This window comes from Pocillopora damicornis, chromosome 1 (assembly GCF_964200805.1).
Source record: "Pocillopora damicornis chromosome 1, jaPocDami1.2, whole genome shotgun sequence".
In the NCBI taxonomy this organism is placed as follows: domain Eukaryota; kingdom Metazoa; phylum Cnidaria; class Anthozoa; order Scleractinia; family Pocilloporidae; genus Pocillopora; species Pocillopora damicornis.
Genome location: NC_142670.1, coordinates 23,284,982 through 23,304,565, shown reverse-complemented (window position 1 = coordinate 23,304,565; position 19,584 = coordinate 23,284,982). Strand labels below are relative to the sequence as shown.

The 19,584-nt window shown below is 37.4% G+C and overlaps 1 protein-coding gene and 1 pseudogene across 2 annotated transcripts in view; both read right to left on the bottom strand.

The window, feature by feature from the left end:
• Positions 1-19,584, bottom strand: part of LOC149052844 (uncharacterized) — a 327,679-nt pseudogene that overhangs the window by 194,371 nt on the left and 113,724 nt on the right. The gene's annotated exons all lie outside the window — the stretch shown is intronic.
• Positions 9,659-12,662, bottom strand: LOC149052848 (oncoprotein-induced transcript 3 protein-like). Its single transcript, XM_089205958.1, has 2 exons — positions 12,563-12,662; positions 9,659-10,041 (listed from the first exon to the last, which is right to left on the bottom strand). Exons 1-2 carry the CDS (start codon positions 12,660-12,662, stop codon positions 9,659-9,661), a joined length of 483 nt encoding a protein of 160 aa, XP_089062084.1.

Here is a 19,584-nt window from a genome sequence, read left to right as displayed (position 1 = left end):
CACTGACACTCATGTGATCCCACGGTGTTTGTGCAGGTAGCACTTAAGTGACAAGAATGATTTCCTTCACATTCATCAATATCTAAAAAATTACAGATAGAAGGGGATTTAATAATTAAGCAAATGTCCATGTTACCGTTACCGTGTTAAAGATTGCAACTATGGCTGTAGTCAACCCTTTGCTGGATTGCGAGAACAAGAGATTGTCTTAAATGTAGAAAACAAGTTATCTGTGAAAAAGGCTAGCACTACGAGAGTTTTAGTCGGGTAACTACCTTCCTTTACGTTATAAAAATTAAATCTTGGCTTTCCATGGTATCAAAAAAACGACAACAATCTGGGATTATTGAATGTACCTGTACGATTGCGTCCATCTCCAGTATATCCAGGTTTGCATGTGCAATCGTGTGATTAATATGAGTTATTACAAGTAGCGTTTACGTGACATTTGCCAGGATATATGTTTTGCATTCTTCAATATTTGTCAAAAGAAGCGGGAAAAAGAGAAAAGAATAAAAATGGGATTTGGTTTTCATTCAGGAGCCATACGTGTACATGTGTGAAAACCCAGAACGCTCGTTGGCAATTTTCTGGTTTCATGTGATTCTCTAGTAGAACCTGTAAGTCAAGCCGTTATTTTGAACATTTTTCACGTTGGTACAGCAAATATACTTAAAGTATACTTATACAAAAAATACGATATATAAACAACGAAATAAAGAACGAACTAAGAGAAATCATCCCTTACTTCGTCAGAGAGAATGACGAAGGGCTAACGCTTGAAACGTCACCTTTAAAATGTGAACGGTGGCCAATTTACGTTATTAACTCAGTTGATAATACTTAATTACCTTATTACCTCCCTTACTTTCCGTTGGGCATCAGTTAGTTCTGGAAGAAAATCATTATGCAGTCCATTGAAAACCTACGAGTACAACGGAAATGACAAAGTATTCTCAGAAATTAATGTAAGCTTTGTTTTCCAGGAAGTGTTAACGGCAGCAAATTGATCTTTCAATTTAAAAAGGGCGAATGCTCGCAGAACCGTTGAAACTCTGAGGTATCCTAGATAAGAAAATAGAGGCGGAATTTGAATTTATATCTCGCCAGGTTCATTCTCAAATATTCCATGAACCTGGAAGCCAACCATTGTAAGAAAAGGTGCAAGGGGAAAAGTATTTCATCTCTATATACTTAGGGTGCAAATCATAAAATTGCACAAGTCATTCTTATGAATTATCGTTTCCAGGCCAGGCTTTTAGTAGGACAAGCATTCTTTTCCTTCATTCTTGAATCGAAAAGAGTGACGTCACTAATGATAGAGTATTTTTTTTTCACTGATGTCATAATTACATGTGTTCACATCGCTGAATCAAACCGTAGATTATTATAAATGATAATGATAAAGATATTTATACAGCGCTAAATCCTCTAATATTGTCTATGGCGCTTGATATTAAGATTATTAAAAAGCTAAAAGAAAAAAAGGAAAGGAAAAAAAATATATCCCTATGTAGGAATAAACTAATTTAAAACTTCTAAGATACTTAAACAAATTTACCATCAAAAAAAATTTAAAAAAAGTTATAAGCTTGTTTAAAAGGATACGTTTTTAAATGTCTTTTAAAACTATTAATTGAAGAACTAGATGTTATTCCAAGTGGGATCGAGTTTCATAGTCCTAGTGCCGCCATAGCAAACGTTATCTCTTCGCAAGTCTTTAGTCTTGCTTTCGGGGTCGCCAGAGGGTATTGAGAAGAGGACCTTAATGTCCCTTTAGAGGTGCGATATTCAAGTAAGTCACAAATGTGGTATGCAACTGTTGCATTGATAGCCTTGTAGAGCAGTGAAAGAATTTTATAAACTATATGGTGACGGACAGGAAGCCAGTGAAGCTTTATATAGGATAGGGGTCATGCGATCAAATTTCCTTGTACATGTAATAATTCAAGCTGCTGTATTTTAAACGGATTGTAATTTTGAAAGTAGATGCTGAGGTAGACCATAAAGCAGTGAGTTGCAGCTATCTAATATTGAAGTAATGAAGGCATGAAGAACAATCATGGCACTCTCTTCTTCAATGTACTTTCTCATTTTGCAAACGTACAAACCATACACTGCAACACGTTTTTTCGTATCCATTATCGCCATAACCCCATTTGAACAAGTCCTCGCTGAACCAGATTTCGAATTCTTGGTTCGTCTCCACCGTCAACGGGGTAGACAAATTATCAAAGAGCAGTTGTAGTGATTCGGCTGTGGCCCAAGGTAGGTTGTAAAAATTGCGGTCCCGATAATCTGGCAAGAAATCACTCTTTAGGAGATGAAGGTTTTTGTCAGTTATAAACGTGGCCATTTGGTTGGGAATGAAAAGGTTCCAAAGGGATCCTCATTTCGATTGATAGCTTGGGTTCAATAAAAGCCTAGGTCGCATAACCAGATTTGTACATTTATTTGAATGTAATGATGTTACCCGCCTTGGAAGTTCTAAAGAAACCATACCAATCATCTCTTGTTCTAAAGCAAACTGTAGATGACATCAACTGCATCCATCTTATTGCTTGGAAAAGAACCATCACTTATGTGATGAATTGATTTTGAACAAAAAAATGTGAGTTGGATAACCAGCCGCTCAGTCAGACAGATGGATCGGTAAGCGGGGGGGACAAAAGGGGATTCAGACATCTGGGGGAGTAGACAGACGGCTGAATAGGACTGACAGTTGGATTCATCGATAAATAACTTAAAGGGTCAGGTAGAGTTTTTCATAAAAGTATTTCACCAAATTAAAAATACTTTTTTTATCTACCGTTTCTTCCTTCGCATTTGGTGCCCACGTATTCAGGTCGGCAAAGGTATTTATAACCTTTGAATAAAGGGGTAAGTTTCTAAAGAAACTGTGGTGCTGCGTCGGTGGGAGAGTATAGCAGCTAATTTAGTGTTAACAACTGAATTGAAAACGTAAATTAGCCACCGTAAAGGGTAAAAAAGCTGACGGAAAAGGTATGGAGTTCTTCCATCATCCATCACATGTCAAGAACTCCATACCTTTTTCAAAGTTTCTCAGACTTCGTCGTTTATGTAGTAACGACTCTGATTTTTTCGAAAAACCAGAGGCAATATGCCAGTTTCTCGATAAACGTGGCCATCCTGTCTCTGTCGTTCAAGCGGGCCACCACCGTGCCCAACAAATTAATCGACAGTCAGCACTACAAACGGCTGAGAAGGATAACACTGACCAAATTCCGGGTAATAAACGACAATGGAACTTAACTTAACAGTGTAATACGTGCATGTTATTGAAAGAACAGAGTTGGGAATGTAGGATTTTTCAATTGGCGTAATTCGTAGTTGTCGAAGTTGTTTGTGTTTTGCATCTCATATCCAACTTTCTGAGTAGGATACGCTTAAAGATCTTCGTTAAATACCCTTTAATTTTACAAAATGAGTTCCAATCATGGGTGGATGTTGAACGTGGCTATTTACCTTACTTAGTTTATTTTGGAACTTCTATTCCTTCTGTATATGTATCAGCGAAGAGAATGAAAGTGATATATGAAATAAGATTGCACTCATAAATGAATCGAAAGACGGAAAATGATTGACAGTTTTCCAATCACCTTTGCCAGGCGTTAAGCAAGTCAGCTCAAGATTACGGTCTTCTATTTCTACCCCCACGTATGCCACAAGTTTTAAGTCGATCACCAGCTCCCATGCCCCAGCAGTGGACTAAGCAGCCCAAACCGACCTATTGTTATGAAGGAAAGCATGTTATGAAAGTGCATTAAACAAAGCTTTCAGCAGCTGTCAGTTTTATGTGGACATTAACGCAAATGACCCAAATAATTGTTTTCCGATTTGCTCAATGAAAAGGAATAAGGTCTCTTAGGAATATTATTCCATATTCTTAGGATTAACAGGCACTTAAAGGTTCAAGTTCCATTGGACTTTTTGATCTAAGTACTTTTAAAATTTAAAAGATCAAAAAATGCATCCAGCACATTTTTCATTCATTCCTACCAAAAGATAAACACCTCGCAAAACTTTTCGCGTTCGAATGTCTGATGTGTAATTATTTTGCTATCAACTTTGGCAATAATAAACATGAAATTAGCAGAAAAGTCATGAACCTGTTTCAATTATTCTGTAATTTGTCAGTTTTTGGAGTTAAAAAGACGCACGTGATGTTATTTTCATCAAACCTTGCTCCTAAATCGTTTGAAAGAGTTGATAGTTAGCTTTAATTGAAAAGCTCTTTAGCGGCAGACTATCTCCAGGCAGTAAGTGTCCTTAAACTGATGAAAAATGTTTTTATTCCTTGGAAACTGATGGCCGACTTTTGCACGATGAGTCAATAACAGACACATCCTCCCTCGGTGTAAACATATTTAAGAAGGCCGCATAACCTGTTCTCCTTTGCCTTTATCATCCTTCTTTAGAAAAAAAAAAAAAGACTTTATCAAGGATTTACTCATTTGCAGTTTAATTGTTCGAAGCATTTAAAATGCCTCACCGATCGTCGACTAAAAGGAAAAAGAAATTAAAGTACCGGTGTACTTTTAGCCCCGAAGATTCGACGACGACGTAACCAAAAGGTACATGAATTAGGAAATCAGGAAATCTGGTCTGCTTTCCTTACTTAGAGCGCGTGGCAATGGAATATAACGCCTATATCTGTTGTGCTTAAATTTTCATCTTTGATTCAAGATTTTGATCGTTAGCCCTGTATATACTTGGCCGAATGAGCTGTACCTTTACAAAACACTCCTTTCACCCAATTTAATTCGTGAGCTACGAAAAGTGCTTCATAGGATTCCCACGTGGTTTCATTAATAAAATCGACCACTTACATTTTTTCGTGGAAAATTTGCTCGAAGCCCTTAAAAAAACATTCAAAGCAAAAGTCAACCAGAAAAAGGCATTTTTTAAATCCATGTGGCGTTATGTTCTATAATATAGTAAACGGGCGATCAAAAATGCTCTGTAATCTACTACCATACCTGAAAACAAAGAAAAACGATTCGATTACGACATATGCGAAGCGGTGAACGACAACAGTGCACTATCTGAAATTGATATGTGATAGACGTTGTGCTACAATGTCATTCATTTATTTTTTAAATGTTTGAGTTATTAATCTGGATAGGAAAGGATTTTGAATAACGGAAAGTGAATGAAATATCGTGCACTCACCCACCCATTATGTTCGTTGAGGACAGCGTGGATTCAAGACCTTTCGTCCATCAGTTCCCCAAAAAGGTTTTTGTAGAATTGGTACTCTTATTTCTTTAGTGGGCTCGAAATCTAACCATCTTTCCTATTCTATTTGTTACCCAGTGGGTATTTTCCAAATAAGTCAAAAGGCTTATGCATAAGGTGTTTTATTGAGAAGAAACCTAACTTCCTTTTATTAGAGGGGGGACGTCTCTAAAGAAATTTTGGTGCTGCGTGGATGGGAGAGTATCCCAGGGTAATTTAGTTTTAGCAACTGAGTTAATACCGTAGATTGGAATCCGTTAAGAGTTTTAAAGCTGACGTTTGGAGCGTTCGCCCTTCGTCTGAGCGAGTAACTACGTACTAACGCTCGATTCTTCAGCTCTGTACGGTGGCTAATTTAGGTTATCAACCCAGTTGATAAACTGGATTTTACCTTATTACCTCCCTTACTTTCCGTTGGGCATAATTTGGTTCTGGATATGAAAATCATTATGAAGTCCATGGAAAACCTACGAGTACGACGGGAATGACAAAGTATTCTAGGAAATCGGAGTAAGTTTTGTTTTCCAGCGAGTGTTGAGGGCAGCAAATTGAACTTTAAAATTCAAAAAGGGCGAATGCTCGCAGGACTAATACCAGTTTGAGATATCTTACAGAAGAAAATAGAGACAGAATTTGAATTTTAACTCACCAGTTTCATTCTCAAATATTCCATGAACCAGGAGGCCAACCATTGTAGGAAGGGTGCACGGCGAAAATGACTGGTATATGTGCAATTTTCTTTATTTCATCTCCATATTCTTAGGGTGCATATCGTAAAGTCGCTCAGGTCATTCCTATGAATTCTCGATTCCAAGCGAGGCCTTTACCAGGACAAGCATTCTTTTCCTTCGTTCTTGAATCGAAGAGAGGAACGTCACTAAAGTTAGAGTATTTTTTCCTGATGTCATAAGTACATGTATAATAAATGATAATAGTAAATATATTTATACATCGCCAAACCACTAATTGTCCATGGTACTTTACGTTAAGATCATAAAAAAGCTAAAAAAAAAAGGGGGAAAGAGAAAAAAATATATATATTTATATATGGGAATAAACAAATTGAAAAAATTCTGAGTAATTAAGCATATTTATCACCTAATAAAACTAAAAGGAGTTAGAAGCTTGTTTAAAAAGATACGTTTTAAAATGTCTTTTAGAAATGTCAATTGAAGAACTAGATCTTAGTTCGAGTGGGATCGAGTTCCATAGTCCTGGTCCCGCCACAGCAAACGTTCTCTCTCCACAAGTCTTTAGTCCCGCTTTCGGGGTCGCCAGAAGGTGTTGAAAAGAGGACCTTAGTGTCCGTTCAGAGGTGCGATAGTTAAGTAAGTCACTGATGCAGCCAGGCACTGCTCCATTGATAGCTTTGTAGACCAGTGGAAGAATTTTATAAACTATACAGTGACGGACAGGAAGCATGTGAATTTTTTTTTTCGGGATTGGGGTCATACGATCAATATCCTAGTACGTGTAACAATTCGAGCTGCTATATTTCCAACGGATTGCAATCTTGGAAGTAGATGCTTCGCTAGATCATAAAGTAGTGAGTTGCAGCTATCTAATATTGAAGTAATAAAGGCACGAACAACAATTTTGGCACTCTCTTCTTCAATTTACTTTGTAATTTGGGTGACTACTACATACATACTAATCTACCAAATGACAAGTAATGTTATGCGCATGGCCATGATAGGACACCAACCAACCATCAATAGGATAAGAATGTACTCACCATTGTTGCTTTATATCTGTAGTTTGTCCAAGACTTGAGATCCTGATGATTTTCATTGTGTGTGGAATTTTTCAGTTCACATTTTGTGATTACAGGAGATCCGCTGGTCACTTATTAGTTATAGCTGACACAGTTGGGTTCCATGTAGCATAAAGCTGAGCAGAGGTCTTGTGCGGGGGATTCTACGGTTCGTATCAAGTGGTTTATGAGCCGTTTGCCAAGGAAAGCAAGAGAAGATGTAAATTCCATCTTGCGACAGAAATCTTTGGGAAATTGAATCAGATTTGACTAGCACCATTTATGGTTTACATCTGGACAGGTAAAGAACCAGTTGCGTTTTTGAGGGACTAAGCAAAGCTAACGCAGTGATGAAACTTACGAGTTGTATAAGTAACAAAATATAACATTATCGCATCTCTCTCCTCCACGACCAGTCATAACCATTACAATGTCCTCAAATGTTTATGGTACTTTAGCTGCTTTATTTTAGCACTAATTAATCTGTAGAATTGTAATCGGACAGTGCAATCGGACAGTCAACTGTAATTGGTCACCTTTAATCGGACAGTTAAAGCAGCTAATCACATTAAGTCCACTCCTCTAAATCCCCCAAACACAGAGTTGATTATAATAACCGTAGCAACAACCATTTACTCTACTAAACAGTGTCTCTAACAAAGATATTTTCTCAAGTAAATGTACATGTATTTGTGTTTTTGCTAACTCTGTGGGATTTTGTGAAAAGATCAGCTTCCCATCAAATAATTGACTAAAGGGAAAATTGATCAACGAACCTGTTTCTGTCAGAAATTTGTCTGGATAAACTCAAAAGGAGAGCTCATTTAAAAAAATTGAGATTATTACCCAATTAAACTTAGATAATAATAATACATTTAAAAGGTGTCGGAAGGCCGTTGATGTCTCACTAAAGGAGAGAGATATCTCAACAAATCAACCTCTCACTTCCTAAACTTCGGAAACCCCTCCGGAGATTATTGATTATTCATCCGATGGAATGATGAACTTTGCGCCTTAACAACACTAGCGAAAGTAGCTTTAACAACACCAAAAAAGACACAGTGGAATCCGTTTTATTTACTGACATCTGGTAAGTGATAATTCATTGTTTCATGTAACCTTGCACTGATTTCATGTCGATAATTTAAATAGCAGGCGATTATAGGATTTGGCCCTTGGGAAGGTCAATGCAGATTTTCTAAAGTGCAACAAAGACACGTAAACCTCGGAGTACTTAGACGTGCTATTTGTCTTAGGCTCGCTGTCAGTGTTAAATAAAGCAACCAGGGTAACAGATCACACCCATCTCTGTTACCGGTCACATACACACAAATAACCTGAAAAGGTTATTAAATTAGGTTTTAACTGGTCTTCATTTCGGAGCTCTTTTTGTTGGAATAGCTTTGAAAGAACTACTAACGTAGACATCATTCAGATTTTACCCATTGCACCCAACACGCTTTCCTATAAGATTCACCTGCTAAGGTATGATTTAATCAAAATAAGGAATGCTAAACTCTTACAACTTAAACTACTTTATTAAACAACGCATAATTATTCTTTCTCAGGAGCTACTCGTATAGGCAATACAATAATTGTCCTTTAAAAACTTACTTAAGCCTACTACAGACTAAAACTTAGCTCTCTACTGAGAGAGAATCTCCACAAAATACACAATCTTTTAAGTATATCACAGAACTGAGTACTGAGCTATCTTTTGTAGAGCTTCCTAGATGTTCGGTCTTTTCTGGCTAAAGAAATTAGTACTCCTAGCTGACCGAGTCCTTATATACCGTCATAACGTACTTCAAAACATTCCAGAATTCGAAGCTTACAACACAACTGTTGTGGTAAAAGTAGATCGTAACCACATAACCCATTAGAATGTTCTAGTTTGCCGTAATATGTCACCAGAAAGATAGAGTATCGATGTCATAGTGACTAAAAATTCTAGAAATCATTTATTTCTCTATCCAAAACACACCGATCACGATTTAAAAATCCTTATAAATAATGATGCTAATGAAAGCACGACTGAACATAGTAAACAACTTGCTTATAATCACGGACCGCCGTGACCCATCATGGAAGGCTTTCAGACAGAATAACAACTTCATGTACAGAAGGCGTGGGTATCAAAAGCTGCTTTAGTTTCTAACGACCTGAGCAAACATCAAGAGTTCAAAACGTTTAGTAATAAGCAAAATATAATGCTCAAAGTTTTGCTTAAAACTTACTGAAGATGTTTGATTGGAATAGATAGAGATGATGATAAGATTATTTGGAAGCTCATTAATGCCCATAGTTGTTAACACTAGCTGAGGGTGGGGGGAGTCTCCTCTAATACTTGGATAAACAAGAATTGGTCAGTCGACTCTGATGATGATTTCCGCCAAGATTATAGAAACGTCAATCAGTAACACTGACAACCTTCAGTCACAACTTCTAAGGAGTACTCTTCCTGGAAGATCAAACTACGCGGCCCAAAGGTACTTTTCTGTTCAAACTATTCACTGTTTAACACTAGTCATAAAAAGTGGATCATGTGAAATTCTTAAAGTCCCTGTTACACATTAATGTACATGTGCCAATAATTAGATCGATTTGTGAACCCTTTCGTTGAGCAGAATGACTTGCTTATAGCATTCAGTCTATGCCACAGTAGAGCAGATCACAAGCAGGGGGACTTTGTAGTTTGTATATAAAGTAGGATCCGCAGTCTTTCACTTTTATTTCCCTTGATTTCTTGCAACAATCTCCACCTCTGGTAAAGCAGACCTTGGAGAAAACCTCACCATCTGCCAATGTGGGGTGACCACCTTTTAGCCAGCCTGAGAAGACCGCACCACATCTATTATCCGGTACGCACTGTGTTGGCATTTTTGTTCCTGCATCTCCCGCGAAACGATACCATTTCCCGAATATTAAGGATGAGGACTCGTCGTCACATTTTTCTCCACCGTAGGGTGTGATGTAAGTGCTCTTTCTGTTAGCATCGCTCAGGTTTCTGTAATTATAGCACGGATCAGCTAAAAGGTTGAATTTCGGTTAATGTGATGTTTTATATATTTCGTTATAAGAAAGCTTAAGGAGAAAAGCTATTATATAAACTGCGGTGGTTTAAAACGATTTCCTGCCCTGAGAAGAGCCGGGAAATCCTTGTTAAACACGCGTATAATATTACGATAATTTTTTACATGTGTTTGATATCACTAATCAGCTGTGTCAGGTTAATAAATGAATGGCAAAGCGATGACTGTTCTCAATCCAGGGTCGCATGTCGAGATTTTATCGAATTATGGCTGCTAAATAAAAATAGCCGAGTTTGTCATACAGCCTCAATACAAAATCCCTTAAAAGATACCATGTTCCAAGAATTTCAATACGTGACTGTGGCGCGATCGCTCAGTGACCGCTTTTCATAAAGCCCTGCAATCATCGACTGCTGACCACAAAAAGAGGTTGTTGATGAATGTAAAGCCATCAAACTTGTTAATAAGTGCTTCCGCAAAAATTGCCCAGGGCTAGATTTATTTAACTGTGAAAAAGTTTTCTGTGTCTTAGTGTAATTGAAGTGAAGTAACTAATGTTCCTTTGATCTGAGCAGATATGCCTGGAAAACTTTGTTGGAACCGATTACTGCTTAAGGAATAGAGAACCTTTTTTCCATGTTTACATACTCTCACCTTAATACGAGAGGAGGTTGGGAGAATTTGAGAAAGTTATGCGAACCCGATACGCAGTCAAGGGTTTGCATAACTTTCAAGAAATTTGCAAGCCTCGAGTGTTTAAATAAGAAAATGTAAACACTGGAAAAAGTGCCCTATATATTATAAGCAAAATTCTCCAATAACGTTACAGAGGAAGGTAAATGTTGAGAAAGATGTTTTTTCGTCTTGTCACGAGCGTGGGAGAAAGAAAAATTCTGGGTCCCCATGAGGAATCGAACCTCAGATCTTCGGATTTGCGCTCCGCTGCTCCATCACTGAGCCACAAAGACTCTTCGGTGAGCGAGGTCTATTACGAAGTTCTTATAACACGCGTCCTGCATACTGCTAGGATCAACAATGTCGATAGCGTAATGTTTTTGATAGAAATAGTAGAGATGTTAAGTTTTGAGCTCGGTGAAGAAGATTCCTCATGGGGACTCAGAATTTTTCTTTATCTCACGCTCGTGACGAGACGAAAAAACATCTTTCTTAATTCTTCATCGAGCTCAAAACTTACCATCTCTACTATTTCTATCAAAGGTAAATGTTGTATGTTTATAACATGACTGATAAATATTTTCTCAACACATGCTCTGGACGACAGTGTTTCCTAACAGCCAATCAAATCGTGCATCCGACAAAAATTCGCGTTTTAAAAAGTCAAGTTGCTATGCTCGTAGTTTCGTCGGCTACACTCAAATTTGTCTCCGTTTTCCTTATTTAGACAAATATTCTTCCATTAATTACTATTTAGATAAAGAAAAAACAAAATGAATCTTGCTATCAGTCTATTGGTGATTCCTCAGTATTGCACTGGCCATCCTGTACTGCGCATAAAAATCACGTAATCAGGCAAGTAAGCGCACACATTCCGAGAACACGGTACTGCTTTTCAATAAATGGACCATGCAAACAGGCACAATGCTCTTTAGCTCTTGAACGAGCGGGGTGACCTCTATTTTTCATTGCATAATTTTTTTTGTACAAATCTTCCCCTTCAACTTGAAGAAATTAAGAAAATTGTCGAAGGCAAAAAAAAAAAAAAAAAAAGAAGACATAGCTAAAAACGTGCACAAAGCCCGTTACTTGATGATGAGAATCATTACCTTGAAAACAACGACGTGAGGAACGTTTTGAGTGATAATAATTACTAATATATATAAATAATTTCCACAAATTACATATCAAATTTTCCACACGCTCGAGACTTTGTACCTTTAAGTTTTTTCTTTTAATTTTTACTTCGAAAACCCTTGATTCCAGCTACCGAAAAATGTACCTTGAAATGACGCGCGGGAAAAATTGCTAGTAGAGGCATAAATGAGGTAAGTGTTGCCCGTCATTTCTCTCAAACAAGCAAGGTGATCTGTCTTTCTTATTGTATTTTCCGAAACAGCCATTGGTAGGAAACATTTAAAGGCAGACTAATAAAATTGTTAGATGACTTTTTTTTTTCTGAGGAATTACCTTATTAGGTCAGAGTGAGAAAATCGTAATTGCGGTCAACATCGATTTTAACCAATCAGACTATTCTGTTTATCATCAATATAATTCAATTGCAGAACATTTATGCATCATCAAGAAAAAAAACATTTTCTCTCCTGGTGGACAACAACAATGCACATCAAGTCCAAAAATATGATATAAAAAATCAAATCTATCTTTCTTTATCCCCAATGTTTTGTCGAAGGACGTTTCCAAGCAAACTAAAGGTACTAAAAACTAACGTGATTTGTTACATGGCCAAACAAGAATAGCCATTCACTCAACATTATTTGCAGCGAGTTCGGCCAGTACTATCTCTAAAAAATATATAAGGCATGGATTAAAAGAGACTAACCTTTACAAGTCAGACCATCCCCAATGTATTTAGGATTACAGGCGCAACTGTAGGAGCCCTGAGTGTTACCGCAAGAGGCGTTCTTATCGCACATGTTCATTTGTGAGCACTCGTCAATGTCTGATGGGGATCAAGTGCACCACGTCACAACCCAGAGTTAGATGTTATGATGAAAAATGTTTTGGCGAATCAAGATATAATGAATACCTTTCCAAAATACTGCAAATCTAGTCTCAAAGGATGTGGGACAAAACAAAACAAAATAATTCACAATTTTTAATGAGGGATGAATTTTAGGATAAATGTTTGATTACTTCCAGTCTTATAATTTGAGCTAAAAAGACTTTTCAGATTACCTCCCACTTTGAGTAGCTGGGATTGTACGTATAGAAAGAGTGGCAACTCTTCCGTCATAAAGGGCTTTTCAGGACATTGAAGGGAAGTTATCAAAATCACTTGAGCAAGTTTGTCCATCTCCAGTCTATCCAGTGTCGCATGTACATACATGTGATCCAATTGTGTTGGTACAGTTAGCATTCACATGACAAGAAAGGTTTCTTGCCCATTCGTCAATATCTGAGAAATCACAGGCTTTCAATCACGATTCTTGGAGCATGATACATGTATAAACCTCCTTATTTTGAACATTGAGAGCATTTCATCCTCTTGCTTTCAATTGGGATTAAAGATTTTCATTTTCTACCATTGGTCAAAAATATTAAGGCAAAGGTAACTACTTTATCAAAATAAACAAAAAAACAAAGAAGGAACGTACAAATTAAACAAACAATTAAAAATACAAACACAAACAAACAAGTAAGGTCATAACGAGGCAATTACAATCAAAAGGCCTTTACCTGTGCAGTTCCGTCCATCTCCGTTAAATCCAAATAAACAGGTGCACACAAAGGATCCATTTGTGTTTTGACAAGTAGCGTTCAGGTGACAATCGTGAGTATTTTTTTGGCATTCATCAATATCTAAAAAATGGGAAAGAAAAGAAAAATTATACAGCGTTAGTGGTTACACGAGTGAGATATACATTCGTTTTTTAAACTTTTATGAGGTGAAAGAGCATTAAGTTATTTATCATTTTGACAAATTAATTATTTATTTAGACTAAACAAAAACTTCCACTGCAGCGGAATCTCTCCCGAGACACCGTTCGAAACTGTAGTCGGATATCAATCGTCAAAGATTAGCCTTGCTAGCCTTCCTTGGTAGACTTTTTTTCGCGGAATGTGAAACTTCTAGATTCATTCTGTAAAAAAATTATTTTTTTTTTTTAGTAAAGGCCTATTTTTTGTCTTTTACATGAAAATATTTTTCTTTCGGTAAGGAAAAAGTCAACTGAGAATTTTGTGAAGAGAAAGTTACGCCCTTTTTCTGTTTCTGTAATGGTTCAACGCATTTTTTCATCTTAACCCTTATCGCCGATGCGCTTTACGACTTTTTTTAGCGGATTGTGAAACCTATCATATCATTCTTTAAAAAAGTCACCTTTCATTCTCAGTAAAGGCCTATCGTGTTTATATGATAATCAAAATAGTACATGGTTGCTTGCGGTCATGTAACTTCTCTTCTTTTGTTCAACTCGATACCAAGAGGTTATAACAGTTTATATTCTCATAAGATAGCGACTTGAACACTCGAGGAGGTGAACACGTGAGGAAAAAATGACCGAATTTCTTCGTGATAAAATGTCTAATTGTCTTGCAACGCAGCTGAACGGCGCAGCACTGTGGTCGAACTTGTCATGCAGGACTATTCTACATATTGTAGAGAAGAGACTAAATTCACCTGTGCAGTTTTGTGCAGTTCTGTGCATCCAAGGGTGTTCATGCATGCAGCATTCACGTGACAAGAGTGATTTCTTTTACACTCGTCAATATCTGTAAAATCATAAACATAAAAAAATTGTAATTGGAGAAAAGTTGCGGGGCATAAACTGAGAAGCCTCTGTCTTGTGGTTCTAGACGTGAGCACCTCACAGCACCACTTGCCACATTTTTTCTCGATTTCCCCAATTTCAAATCCGTTGTTTTGTCCTGTAAGCCTATCAATTAAGTCTCCTTTGCCAGTTTAGATTTTTTACCACTGAATGTTTATCGAATACAATTGTGTCATTATCACCATCGTCTTCAGGCCTACATTCATCTCTTTTTTATACAGGGTATTTTGGTAATACAAGTCTTGCAAAGATGATGGTGATTTTCTTCTTAATGCAAATGGTTACAAAAGAAACGCATAAGTACCTTTGCAGTCGCCTCCATTTGCAGTATATCCGGGATGACAAGTACAAGCGTACGATCCTTTGGTGTTCGTGCAGGTAGCATTCACGTGACAAGAGTGATTTCCTTTACACTCGTCAATATCTGAGAAACCATTGATAAATTTTGCACTTTATCATTTTTATGAATCATAGTAGTATAATTCCTCTTATCATTGCATCGTGGTAACTCTGTGCATAAACATGCATGGATAACGCTGCTTAAAATTATGAGACGATTAACAAAAATTAGTTACATAAGGAAATGTCAAAACTACCTGAACACGATTGTCCATCACCGATGTATCCCACTTTACATGTGCATTTGTAAGAACCATATGTGTTGGTACAGTTTGCATTCACGTCGCAGTCACTGATATTAAATTTACATTCATCCATATCTAAAATGATGAAAGAGAGGCAGTGACTAAGTTAGAGCAACTTGAGAGAGGCATCCACGCTAGAACTGATCCAAACTAAATATTACGATAATGATATCAATAATAGTATAATTTATAATAATTTCATGATACTGATAACTCACCACAAAATAAAATAACTGAAGCAAAGTTTCAGGACCTACCTTCGTTAACCATATCACAGTAAATCAGTTTTGCTTTTCCTTTCCTAGTTGGATCCATCCTGTACTTGCCGCTTATGGTGTATTTACCTTCACTCGCCTTTATTTCGTGACAAGACAGCGACGGTAATTCAGGGATAGAACCTAAGGGAGCTGCAGTAAAGATATGCTTTACATTTACTTCCTATTCTTAGCTCTTCCAAGTGAGAAGGAACCAGGCTGAGGATGGAGATGATTTAAAGAAATAGAAAGCACACAGATAGAGAGACATTTGATTTCTTACCTTTGCCGTTCAATCGTCGGATGTAAAACCAAGCGGGTGCTGAAAGGAAATTCTCTGGTCTCGCCTCCTTGGTGCGGTTATTTAGTTCACATATTTGGTATTTTCGATTGTAGTTATAGCTTTGACACGTGATCTCTTGTCCACATTTGACATCGCAAAGGTGAGGAGCTGCTAGTGACCACCTTTTGAAGACATGACCTTCGAGAGCCATTCCTTGTATGTTTACTTCGGTCCTACATTGATCATTAGCTGTGACAAACTCCATGGTAGAAGCGAAAAGGACGAATCTTAAATGGCAGAACAGCCACCACATACTTCTTTACTTGTGCTGAATCTGAAAATATTGAGAATAGGATCATAGAAAGAAAAAAGACGAGTTTCCCCTCAACAAAACTTGTTTGATATCAGATGAAGCCATATAGAAATAATACTACACGTACATTAAAACCTTGCCTGTAAATTCGTTCAGGCACTTTCTAGTTCATGATGTGAGTAAACAATTTACACAAGGCTCGATAGGATGTCAATCGTCAAGGAAGATCAGCACAACTCTTAACATTAAACTTTAATTTTGAAGGCTCCTTCGGTTTCTGTGGAATGATAACTTTGATCTGCTAAGGCATTTTGAATTTCCTCCTGATAGGCCTGATCAGTTTACGCCCCCATAGAAGAACGAATGTTCAAGCATTAAAAATCTTCATTTCGAAATATTGGTTCCAAATGTGAAGTGACAATGACTCAAACTCCACAAAAACTTCAGATGAAATAACATAGTCTCATTATGAGCCAGAAAAAATACAATCTTTAACAAGTTGGCTAATTAACATTTATAAGCTGCTGATTATCCTAATTCAGTTATGAAATGAAAATCCCGAAGATAATTTAAACCCTTTATTCATCTACAAAGTTCAGTAACCAAAAGGGCAGGAAAAATTCAAATACAAGGCTTCCAAACTATATGTGATGAATAATTCTTTCTAAGTTGTTCTTAACACATTCAACATTTTGGACGGGGTTCAAACTTTAGCGACCTTTTGGTAATTTTTTTAGATAAACAGAGCAACATATTATTTATCAGAACTTTTGTGGTGCATAGAAGTAATCATGTAAAGGTTCAGTTAGTAAACCTCGAGTATCGATAATCTGCTTTCGTTGAAAAAGACCTCAAGATAATTTTCTTTTAAAATCGCACCATACCCTTATATGGGAGTGAAGCCAACCCTTTTCCTTTGGTATGCAGAATTAAAGGAGTTGCGGCTTAAAAACCTTTTCGTAAAGAATATATATTTTCCAGGGAAAGTATTACTCAAATCATTCATCGGTGTTTTCAATATGATAAACTCTTACCTCTCAAGAGGCAAAGCTCTTTGGTCCCCCACTGCTTTTGAGGTAAAAGTGCTTTCTTTTAAAACAATATGGTAGCTATGGTTACGATAGAAACACCTGGTTTCAAGCCAAAACGATGATTAACTTTAGATAAGAACTTCCTTGTTCCTTCTACTTGTTCCACCAAAGTTTACACGGCTCCATTTTGCGCGAAAGTCACAATGAGCATAATTCACAGACGTCAAGCACACGCAATTCAAATGAATTGCTCGAACCTCAAAGGCTGTGTGGACAAACAGACCAAATAAAATGCGGTGTTAAGAGTGTGTCTCTGTAAGAGCGGTCCGGTCGATTTTGCTTGAGACACGGATTTCGCTCGTTTCTCGTGTGTTGTAAGACATTCATGTACCTATACTAAAACCACAATCAGTTTGATCGGATCTCTTTATTTTTCAGAGTTTTACGGAAATTAAATTTCACTCGAGCGAAGGCTTGTCGTGACACTTTTCAAGACTTTAATTTCATACAACTTTGGAGGACAATTTACAAAAAACTACGGAACTCAGCAAAAAACAAATACCACAGCCATGTATATTAACTCTATCTTATCTATCGAGGCGACTTTCGTAAACATCACGTGTCAATCAAGGAAACAGGAAGACTTGAATGACACCTTATCGGTTCGCCTAAATCAAACACGCCAAAACCGATCAAATTCAAGGTAAATTTTTGAAAAAGTGAGGCGTTCTTAACTGATCCAACTAACATAGCTAGGAAGTAGGTGCCATAGAAAAGATAACTACAGAAAAAAACTTTGCGGCCCGACCTTTACGAGAACTTTATAACTCCGTGAACTTACCTAATTTTCGGCAATCTCCAAGTTTGGCCGCCATTTTGAGGGACTTGTCAACATGAAGCGTAACCGATATAAATCAAGCAGGTAAATCTAAAACCGTCAGAAATATATAAGAAAGCAATTCAAATGAACTTTACTTTCAATTCAAGCGGCAAAATTTAAAATTGTTCGTTAAACTTACAATCCTCATGCGACCATTTCTTTCAACAATTCAAACACTACAACTAGTGTTCGAATTCCCCTCGCCGATTCCACCGCAAGAAATAACCTGTGCCACCCAAGCTTCGACTCGAACATGAAGTACGAATCAAGTAACATAATTGCTTCATCTTCGCGGCCATATCGCGCTGGTATTTTGATTTTCCGATCGACAAGAACGGTGATCAGGAATCGATCGGTTTGTTTACCTGGTAAAGGTGACCGCTGACCAGCCGCTGAGTGCAAACAGCATAGCGCGGGGTGGGGTGGTTGGCGGGCATATCGCCATAAGATATTCGAATGCATGCTCAAAAAGCTCTAGGACTATCAGTCTGAACAGTGAAGGCACGCTTTGTGGTACAGACAACTTTTATTTTATTCTCATAACTTTCTCCTTAAATACATTTCGTTCCAAATAGGACTGGCATCAGTTCATAGATTTAAAAACAAATCTTTACCACGTAAATAAATGTGTTTAGATAATCGAGATAACCATTGAACCTCTTGAACCTCACCGGAAATAACGTGTCTTGTCTTTGTTCAACTCTGAGAGCGTGGAGCGGCGAAGACGCGAGATACAAGTCTCGCGCCTCGCGGATTCACCATGCTCACAGGATACGCGTGACCTCACTATCTTTAAGAAAAATAAGAGACTGCTCGAAGTCTGTATTCCGTTCAACCATTTCATAAGAGTGACGCGAGTCTTTCAATTGAGTGAGAAAGTCACAAACCCATTCTTTACCTCACGAGCGTAACCACTGACCACTCACGAATTACAGTAGGCTTCTCCTTTGATGCGGAAATTGAAATCGTATCGAATATACAAAATTATAATGAGTTCCTTTAGATCTGCCGAACTTGTATCGCGTTGGAAACAATTACAAGTACAGGAAAAATTCGTTCACAAGCGAGACGTTTATTATGTCTCTGGACTGCTTTTTGAATAGCAAAGATGGAAAAAAACTTTGGTTCATCGTGTGGCTTAAGTGGTTTGGTACGACTGTCTGAATGCTGATCATGAACTGATCAGAACAAAGGTTTTACAAGGAGCCATGAAAACTCAAAGTTAACGCACCCAACCTTCCTGAAGTGTAGAAAAGGGATTTTTTTTAATCATGATTTGTTTTAGTTTTGCCTCTTGCTGGTTAAAAAGCAGGTGGAAAAGATGAAAAAAAATGAAAAATCCTGAATAAGTAAAAGTAAATAGCTGCAACTCTGCACTTCCTTTCATACTGGGTTTAAAGCTGCTCTAAACCTCATCATTTGATAAGCTGCCACCTGTCTTAAGAGGTTTTTAAGGGAAAATGAGCTAATCTTGGCAAGGATTGGCCTATTTCACCTCGCTCAGGAGGATAAACAAAAAAATGTGGATTTGCTATAGGCATCGCTACACTCTGGGGAAGTTTTGGAGAAGTGCAAAGGTAACACGTCAGTATCCTGATCAAGATAGTGTCAGGAAGCGTATCCAAGGCAGAGATGTAATTACCTTGCATATGTCTCAGGACGTTCA